The 9,897-nt window shown below is 56.3% G+C and overlaps 1 protein-coding gene across 4 annotated transcripts in view; it reads left to right on the forward strand.

Moving 5' to 3' along the window:
• Window positions 1–6,643: 6,643 nt before the first annotated feature.
• tpst1 (tyrosylprotein sulfotransferase 1) overlaps window positions 6,644–9,897 on the forward strand; it is a 35,180-nt gene continuing 31,926 nt past the window's right edge. For 2 of the 4 annotated variants that reach the window (XM_035384817.1, XM_035384818.1), the window contains exon 1: window positions 6,644–7,568. In XM_035384817.1, coding sequence (XP_035240708.1) covers window positions 6,688–7,568 — 881 coding nt within the window. In that variant the 5' untranslated portion in view covers window positions 6,644–6,687. The remainder of the gene's footprint in view (window positions 7,569–9,897) is intronic. The other 2 variants (XM_035384815.1, XM_035384816.1) reach the window with 1 other exon arrangement.

Consider the following 9,897-nt stretch of genomic DNA (forward strand, 5'->3'; position numbering starts at 1 on the left):
GTTAAACTGGCTGGTGTAGGAGCACATGGCTGAGCTCAGAGCTGGGTTAAACTGGCCGGTGTAGGAGCACATGGCTGAGCTTGGAGCTGGGTTAAACTGGCCGGTGTAGGAGCACATGGCTGAGCTAGGAGCTGGGTTAAACTGGCCGGTGTAGGAGCACATGGCTGAGCTCGGAGCTGGGTTAAACTGGCCGGTGTAGGAGCACATGGCTGAGCTCGGAGCTGGGTTAAACTGGCCGGTGTAGGAGCACATGGCTGAGCTCAGAGCTGGGTTAAACTGGCCGGTGTAGGAGCACATGGCTGAGCTCAGAGCTGGGTTAAACTGGCCGGTGTAGGAGCACATGGCTGAGCTCGGAGCTGGGTTAAATTGGCCGGTGTAGGAGCACATGGCTGAGCTCGGAGCTGGGTTAAACTGGCCGGTGTAGGAGCACATGGCTGAGCTCGGAGCTGGGTTAAACTGGCCGGTGTAGGAGCACATGGCTGAGCTCGGAGCTGGGTTAAACTGGCCGGTGTAGGAGCACATGGCTGAGCTCAGAGCTGGGTTAAACTGGCCGGTGTAGGAGCACATGGCTGAGCTCAGAGCTGGGTTAAACTGGCTGGTGTAGGAGCACATGGCTGAGCTCAGAGCTGGGTTAAACTGGCTGGTGTAGGAGCACATGGCTGAGCTCGGAGCTGGGTTAGACTGGCCGGTGTAGGAGCACATGGCTGAGCTCAGAGCTGGGTTAAACTGGCTGGTGTAGGAGCACATGGCTGAGCTCAGAGCTGGGTTAGACTGGCCGGTGTAGGAGCACATGGCTGAGCTCAGAGCTGGGTTAAACTGGCCGGTGTAGGAGCACATGGCTTAGCTCGGAGCTGGGTTAAACTGGCCGGTGTAGGAGCACATGGCTGAGCTCGGAGCTGGGTTAAACTGGCCGGTGTAGGAGCACATGGCTGAGCTCGGAGCTGGGTTAAACTGGCCGGTGTAGGAGCACATGGCTGAGCTCAGAGCTGGGTTAAACTGGCCGGTGTAGGAGCACATGGCTGAGCTCAGAGCTGGGTTAAACTGGCTGGTGTAGGAGCACATGGCTGAGGTCAGAGCTGGGTTAGACTGGCTGGTGTAGGAGCACATGGCTGAGCTTGGAGCTGGGTTAAACTGGCCGGTGTAGGAGCACATGGCTGAGCTCAGAGCTGGGTTAAACTGGCCGGTGTAGGAGCACATGGCTGAGGTCAGAGCTGGGTTAGACTGGCTGGTGTAGGAGCACATGGCTGAGCTCAGAGCTGGGTTAAACTGGCCGGTGTAGGAGCACATGGCTGAGCTCAGAGCTGGGTTAAACTGGCCGGTGTAGGAGCACATGGCTGAGCTCGGAGCTGGGTTAAACTGGCTGGTGTAGGAGCACATGGCTGAGCTTGGAGCTGGGTTAAACTGGCCGGTGTAGGAGCACATGGCTGAGCTCGGAGCTGGGTTAAGCTGGCCGGTGTAGGAGCACATGGCTGAGCTCAGAGCTGGGTTAGACTGGCTGGTGTAGGAGCACATGGCTGAGCTTGGAGCTGGGTTAGACTGGCTGGTGTAGGAGCACATGGCTGAGCTTGGAGCTGGGTTAGACTGGCCGGTGTAGGAGCACATGGCTGAGCTCAGAGCTGGGTTAAACTGGCCGGTGTAGGAGCACATGGCTGAGCTTGGAGCTGGGTTAAACTGGCTGGTGTAGGAGCACATGGCTGAGCTTGGAGCTGGGTTAAACTGACCGGTGTAGGAGCACATGGCTGAGCTCGGAGCTGGGTTAAACTGACCGGTGTAGGAGCACATGGCTGAGCTCGGAGCTGGGTTAAACTGGCTGGTGTAGGAGCACATGGCTGAGCTCGGAGCTGGGTTAAACTGGCTGGTGTAGGAGCACATGGCTGAGCTCGGAGCTGGGTTAGACTGGCTGGTGTAGGAGCACATGGCTGAGCTCAGAGCTGGGTTAGACTGGCCGGTGTAGGAGCTCATGGCTGAGCTCAGAGCTGGGTTAGACTGGCCGGTGTAGGAGCACATGGCTGAGCTCAGAGCTGGGTTAGACTGGCTGGTGTAGGAGCACATGGCTGAGCTCAGAGCTGGGTTAAACTGGCTGGTGTAGGAGCACATGGCTGAGCTTGGAGCTGGGTTAAACTGGCCGGTGTAGGAGCACATGGCTGAGCTCGGAGCTGGGTTAAACTGGCCGGTGTAGGAGCACATGGCTGAGCTCAGAGCTGGGTTAAACTGGCCGGTGTAGGAGCACATGGCTGAGCTCAGAGCTGGGTTAAACTGGCCGGTGTAGGAGCACACGGCTGAGCTCGGAGCTGGGTTAGACTGGCTGGTGTAGGAGCACATGGCTGAGCTCGGAGCTGGGTTAGACTGGCTGGTGTAGGAGCACATGGCTGAGGTCTCTGTGGCCAGGCCCAGCTGGACGGCTTTCAGACATTAGCGTGTCAGGTTAGCTGTGCGTTTCCTGTCTGGTGGGGCAGGAAGTGAGGTGTGGCCCCTGGGGCCGCTGGGTCTGAGGGTGACCCCGCAGCGCGAGGTGGGGCCCGACAGCGGCCTTCCAGACTTACCGCCAACTTCGCCTCTCTCCCCACCACAGCACACAGCGCACCTCAACAAAGACTCCTTCATTCCAAACGGAAAAAGGCCTTTCCTCAGCCCCAGTCCTGTGTGTGTATCTGTGTGTGAGTGTGAGTGAGTGTGCGTCTGTGAGTGTGAGTGTGTGTGTATCTGTGTGTGAGTGTGAGTGAGTGTGTCTCTGTCAGTGTGTGAGTGAGTGTGTCTGTGTGTGAGTGAGTGTGTGTATCTGTGTGTGAGTGTGAGTGAGTGTGTCTCTGTCAGTGTGTGAGTGAGTGTGTGTCTGTGTGTGAGTGAGTGTGTGTCTGTGTGTGAGTGTGTCTGTCAGTGTGTGAGTGTATGTGTGTGTGTGAGTGTGTGTCTGTGTGTGAGTGTGTGTGTGTGAGTGAGTGTGTGTCTGTGTGTGAGTGTGTGTGTGTGTCTGTCAGTGTGTGAGTGTATGTGTGTGTGTGAGTGTGTGTCTGTGTGTCTGTGTGTGAGTGTGTGTCTGTGTGTGAGTGTGTGTGTGTGAGTGAGTGTGTGTCTGTGTGTGAGTGTGTGTGTGTGAGTGAGTGTGTGTCTGTGTGTGAGTGTGTGTGTCTCTCTGTGTGTGAGTGTGTGTGAGTGTGTGTGTGTGAGTGAGTGAGTAAGTGTGGTTATTAAGTGTACAGTGGTCTGGTTTCAGGCTCTGCTCCCTGTTGAGTGCTGGCTCATATGGATCAATGTGAGTGTGGGGAGGAGGTGTGAGGGGAACATTAGAAGGTGTATTAATCTGACCCGTCCAGCGCTACGCTGCGCTCCCCAGGGTGGAATCTGAACCGGCTGCCTTCACACCGCCGCTCCCACTGCTCCTCGCCCGCTGCGGCACCTTACTCCTCCTGCTGCCACTGCTCCTGCTCCTGTTCCTGCTGCTGCCCCTGCTCCTGCTGCTGCTGCTGCAGCTGCTACTTCTACTACTCTTTCTGCTGGGCCTTCTCCTGCTGCTGCTGCTGCTGCTCTTCCTGCTGCACCTTATCCTACTGCTGCTCCTCATGCTGCTGCTACTGTTGCTGCTTATCCTACTGCTGCTGCTGCTGCTCCTCTTCCTGCTGCTCCTCCTGTTGCCACTACTCCTGCTACTGCTGCTCCTGCTGCTGTTGCTGCTGCTCCTCCTGCTGCCACTGCTGCTGTGGTTTTCCAGCACTTTCCTGCCTTTTCAAGTCCTTGCTCAAAAAAATAAAAAATCTACTGGTTCCCTAGCCTGGAATTCCCCCGACAGTTTGGGAGAGGACGGACTGGCACTCGTGCCCTCTGAAACGGGTGGCCCGCTGTGGGACTGACCGGTGCAGCCAATCACAATCCCCGGGTGTTGTTTTAGTCTGGGGGGGGCGTGGCATCGCGCTGAGATCTGGTGATTTACCCGAGTCCCTTTCCTGCCTGTTTTGAAGTGTTTCCTGTGACTCTGTGGCATTCCGCTTGGACAGGAAAGCTGTGCTCCGTGTGGGCGGGGCCCTGCTCTGTGTGGGCGGGGCTCTCTGGGCAGTCACACAGAGGCAGCTCTTGGACAAATGTTGCATATGAGACATGTTTTACTGCGGAGTATGAGAGAGGTGTGTGAGATGTGTTTGCGTGAGCCAGGTCTGCGTTGTGTGAGTGTGTGGAGGGGTGGGGGGGGGGGGCAGGTAGCACCTGTCCTGTTTCCTGACAGGCCCGTCCTGCCAGCGCTGAATTTTGGATGGGAGGTGTGATCCATGAATACCTCTTCTGTTTTTTACCATGCTGTTTTAAGGCTGGAAATGGGGTTTATTTTACTGTGGACAGAACCCTACTGTACCGGCCCACAGCTGCAGCTGGAGAAGCATGGTCAGTCTGTGGTTTGTGTAGGGCAATTTTTAGCTCATGTAGATGTATAGTCAGTAGTTTGTGCAGTGGCGTAGTTAGAAGTTTGTGTAGCGGATTAGTTGGTTCGTGGAGTGGTGTGGTTAGTAGTTTGTGTAGGGGATTAGTTGGTTCGTGGAGTGGTGTGGTTAGTAGTTTGTGTAGGGGATTAGTTGGTTCGTGGAGTGGTGTGGTTAGTAGTTTGTGTAGAGGAGTAGTTGGTTCGTGGAGTGGTGTGGTTAGTAGTTTGTGTAGAGGAGTAGTTGGTTCGTGGAGTGGTGTGGTTAGTAGTTTGTGTAGAGGAGTAGTTGGTTCGTGGAGTGGTGTGGTTAGTAGTTTGTGTAGAGGAGTAGTTGGTTCGTGGAGTGGTGTGGTTAGTAGTTTGTGTAGAGGAGTAGTTGGTTCGTGGAGTGGTGTGGTTAGTAGTTTGTGTAGGGGATTAGTTGGTTTGTGGAGTGATGTGGTTAGTAGTTTGTGTAGAGGAGTAGTTGGTTCGTGGAGTGGTGTGGTTAGTAGTTTGTGTAGAGGAGTAGTTGGTTCGTGGAGTGGTGTGGTTAGTAGTTTGTGTAGAGGAGTAGTTGGTTTGTGGAGCGGTGTGGTTAGTAGTTTGTGTAGAGGAGTAGTTGGTTCGTGGAGTGGTGTGGTTAGTAGTTTGTGTAGAGGAGTAGTTGGTTCGTGGAGTGGTGTGGTTAGTAGTTTGTGTAGAGGAGTAGTTGGTTCGTGGAGTGGTGTGGTTAGTAGTTTGTGTAGGGGATTAGTTGGTTTGTGGAGTGGTGTGGTGAGTTGTTTGTATGGAGGCATATTTTGTAGTTCCGTGTAGCTTGCAGCTTATGTGCAGGCATGGCTGGTTTGTGGAGCGGCGTCTGCTTGTGTAGAGGTGCAGTTAGCAGTTTGTAGGGAGATGTAGTCCTTTGTGTGGCGGTGTAATTGCTGGTTTGCGGAGCGGTGCAGTTGGTTTGCGGAGAGGGGTGTTTAGTGGTTTGGGGGTGAGGTGTGAAGGACTCTGGGACGGCGCTGTGGTGTTCCAGACCGGCTGCTCTGGCACCGTGGTGGAGCAGATGGCCCCGTGTGAAAGAGAGCGTACTGTCTGGGGGGGGTGATGGGCCCTGTGGCCTGAAAAGGGGGTTCCTTTCTGTGGGGCCCACTGAGACTGAACACCATGGTCTGAGCACCACTGTGTATCACCCTGAGACTGAACACTATGGTCTGAGCACCACTGTGTATCACCATGAGACTGAACACCATGGTCTGAGCACAACTGTGCATCACCCTGAGACTGAACACCATGGTCTGAGCACCACTGTGTATCACCCTGAGACTGAACACTTCCTGTGGTACTCATCCCCAGGTTTGTGTGTGGTCTCTGAAGATTGTGGAGTGGCGCACCACCCCACCTTAACACTGTTTGTCAGTCCGTCAGTCCGTCGGTCCTTCGCTGTACACTCTGTCCTCTGTCCTTATCTCCCAACAGCACGTTAAATGACATAGCATTCCGGAGTGTTTGCAGTTCAGTGAAAGGGGAACTCACTCGGAGTGCATGGTGTAGTCTCATGTCTAATCACAGGCCTTCAGTGAGTAAATCAAATTAAAGCATTTGGGCTTTCACCGAATGAGTCAGTGTTTCTGTAAATAGTACTTCCCCCCCCCCCCCTTCTTCTTTACTGAAATACGGAACTTTTCAGGGAAGTGGGTGGGGCCCGCCGCAGTTTCCTCACCCTCCACTCTGTTTGGGCCAGAGGAGAGGAAACTGGCGGTAGAGAGGCCCCGTGGGAGTGGGAGCTCAGAGCCGCTTGCTCGCTGCGTTTTTTGGAGGCCGTCCAAAAACGGAGGCTTTGCAGCACCTGGGAAAGCGACAGACAAACGGACGCATGTCTTTTTTTTTTTTGGGCAGGGGTTTCGGACCGCAGGGGGGCAGGGGGGGGGCGGAAGTTACGCGCGTCCAGGAAGAAGCGAGGAGGCGGGGCCAGCGACTCTCGCGAGGCCCCGTAGTCTCAGACCACCGTCTGTTTTCCGCATTTATCGCGCGTCGGGATGCTGGCCTCCCGTAGATGAGCATGTCGGGGCGGACGTGTCATTAACGCTGTTTCCTGTTCTCCGCTCTCCCCCCCCCCCGCACAGGCCTGATGGAGCCGGGCTCTCGAGGTGGGCTGCATTCGGCCGGACGCCGCCGCTCCTCCCTCGGGGACCTGCCTTAAACGGACCCGCCCCTCCCCTCCCCTCCCCCTCTGCCTCTGCCCTGCCCCTCGCCCCGCCCCCCTGCCCCCTGCCCCTCCCCTAGCCCCGCCCCCAGCTCTTGACAGGATGGGCAAGCTGAAGCAGAACCTGCTGGTGGCCTGCCTGGTGGTGAGCTCCGTCACCGTCTTCTACCTGGGCCGCCACGCCATGGAGTGCCACCAGCGCATCGAGGAGCGCTCGCGGCCGGGCGCCATGGCGGCCGCGGCCGGGGGGGCGGCGGCTGGCGGCCCAGGCGACCCGGCGGCGCGCGGCGGCGGCGGCGGCCTCAACGCCAGCGTCGGCGTCGGCGGCGGCGGCTACAGCAAGGACACGCCGCTGGTGTTCATCGGCGGCGTCCCGCGCAGCGGCACCACGCTGATGCGCGCCATGCTGGACGCCCACCCCGCGGTGCGCTGCGGCGAGGAGACGCGCGTCATCCCGCGCGTCCTGGCCATGAAGCAGATGTGGAGCCGCTCGGGCCGCGAGAAGATGCGCCTGGACGAGGCGGGCGTGACCGACGAGGTGCTGGACGCCGCCATGCGCGCCTTCCTCCTGGAGGTCATCGTGCGCCACGGCGAGCCGGCGCCCTTCCTCTGCAACAAGGACCCCTTCGCCCTCAAGTCCCTCTCCTACCTGGCCAAGATCTTCCCGCGCGCCCGCTTCGTCCTGATGATCCGCGACGGCCGCGCCTCCGTCCACTCCATGATCTCGCGCAAGGTGACCATCGCCGGCTTCGACCTGGGCAGCTACCGCGACTGCCTGACCAAGTGGAACCGCGCCGTGGAGACCATGTACGCGCAGTGCCTGGAGGCCCAGGGCCGCTGCCTGCCCGTGCACTACGAGCAGCTGGTGCTGCACCCCGAGCGCTGGATGCGCACGCTCCTGCGCTTCCTGGACATCCCCTGGGACGACGCCGTGCTCCGCCACGAGGAGCTCATCGGCAAGGCCGGGGGCGTGTCCCTCTCCAAGTGAGTGACCGTGTCGTCCGGCCCTCCCAAACCCTGACTCCTCCTCCCCCCGCACCCCTTCCCGAACCAGGCTTAACTCAGATCCTCACTGGAGCTTTCTGGCGGAACTGCCTGAGAGGCTTTAGTTTGCATTGCATGCAGACCTGGGTCAAATACACATTTGTTTTGGGTTCAGATACTTTTCTGTGCTCTGTTGATCTTGCCTGGTGTAAATGAGCCTGCCAGTATGACCAGATGGTGGGGTTTGCACTGTTTGAGAGTATTACTTTGATTCCAATACACCAGACAAGATCAGTAAAGCACAGAAAAGTATTGAGGCAGTGTGTTAAGCTCACAGTGTTTTGTGCTACAGTGTGCTGAGCTCACAGTGTTTAGTGCTACAGTACGCTGAGCTCACAGTGTTTTGTGCTACAGTGTGCTGAGCTCACAGTGTTTAGTGCTACAGTGCTATGAGCTCACAGTGTTTAGTGCTACAGTGCGCTGAGCTCACAGTGTTTAGTGCTACAGTGCTATGAGCTCACAGTGTTTAGTGCTACAGTTTGCTGAGCTCACAGTGTTTAGTGCTACAGTGTGCTGAGCTCACAGTGCGCTGAGCTCACAGTGTTTAGTGCCACAGTGTGCTGAGCTCACAGTATGCTGAGCTCACAGTGCGCTGAGCTCACAGTGTTTAGTGCTACAGTACGCTGAGCTCACAGTGTTTAGTACTACAGTGTGCTGAGCTCACAGTATGCTGAGCTCACAGTGTTTAGTGCTACAGTGCGCTGAGCTCACAGTGTTTAGTGCTACAGTGTGCTGAGCTCACAGTGTTTAGTGCTACAGTGTGCTGAGCTCACAGTGTTTAGTGCTACAGTGTGCTGAGCTCACAGTGTTTAGTGCTACTGTGTGCTGAGCTCACAGTGTTTAGTGCTACAGTGTGCTGAGCTCACAGTGTTTAGTGCTACTGTGTGCTGAGCTCACAGTGTTTAGTGCTACAGTGTGCTGAGCTCACAGTGTTTAGTGCTACAGTGTGCTGAGCTCACAGTGTTTAGTGCTACAGTGTGCTGAGCTCACAGTGTTTAGTGCTACAGTGTGCTGAGCTCACAGTGTTTAGTGCTACAGTGCTATGAGCTCACAGTGTTTAGTGCTACAGTGTGCTGAGCTCACAGTGCGCTGAGCTCACAGTGTTTAGTGCTACAGTGCGCTGAGCTCACAGTGTTTAGTTCTACTGTGTGCTGAGCTCACATTGCGCTGAGCTCACAGTGTTTAGTGCTACTGTGTGCTGAGCTCACAGTGCGCTGAGCTCACAGTGTTTAGTGCTACAGTGCGCTGAGCTCACAGTGTTTAGTTCTACTGTGTGCTGAGCTTGCTGGACTTGCTCAGTGAGGCATCACTGAATTCCTGCACGGCCAACATGTAGAGACAGGCCTGCAGCAACCAGACTGGAGCTCTTTCAAAGAGAAACGCACACGCGCACACACATACACACACACACAGACGCACACGTACACACACACACACACACACACACACACAGACGCACACGTACACACACACACACTCGCTCACACACGTACATTATAAAGAGCAAGACAGATTCCGAGCAGACAGCCACATTTCCCTCTGACAGGTTTTTTTCGCAACCTTGCTGAGCCAGTGTGCATGTGCGTGTGTGCGTGCATGCATACATGTTTGTGTGTGTGTGTGTGTGGTGCCTGTGTGTGTGTGTGTGTGTGTCTCTGTGTGTCTGTGTACCTTTGTCAGCGTGTGTGTGTTTGTGCGTGTGGTGCCTGTGCGTGTGTGTGTTTGTGTGTGTGTGCGTGCGTGTGTACCTGGCCTGTTTTTGCAGTTGTGTTTCTCTCTCCGGATCACTCAGTGTTGGAGTGTCGCTCCGCTTCAGTACACCAGGTCTTTGAAACCCAGCAGGCCGCTCAGTCACAAGCTCCTCTTCTCGGTCGGGCCCGGAGCCTGTTTTTTTAGCTGAAAGAAACACGGTCGATGCTTCAGACAACACCACCCCCCCCCCCCCCCTTTTCCTTCTCTTTCATCTTTCGCTCCCCTCACCAGCTCCACGTTTCTCCTTCCTCCTCCTCCTCCTCCTCCTCCTCCTGGTCGCTCCCTCTCGGGAGGACATGTCTGTGACCTCTGCTCCCCGTTTCCCGGGCTGCGGGGTAGACTCTTGCGGGGCAGTTACGCAATGGACTCTGCAGATGAGCAGCAGCGCAGGAAGTCCGGGGGCTCCTTGCCCCCTCAGAGAGAGGGACATTCCAGCTGCAGCTTCAGGGGTCCTCTTCACGAGGCTCTGTACCGTGCGTACGAAATGCTGTTTGGCATTAACCCTCTGCTCACAAAC

This window comes from Anguilla anguilla, chromosome 12 (genome assembly GCF_013347855.1).
Source record: "Anguilla anguilla isolate fAngAng1 chromosome 12, fAngAng1.pri, whole genome shotgun sequence".
NCBI classification, from domain to species: Eukaryota; Metazoa; Chordata; class Actinopteri; order Anguilliformes; family Anguillidae; genus Anguilla; species Anguilla anguilla.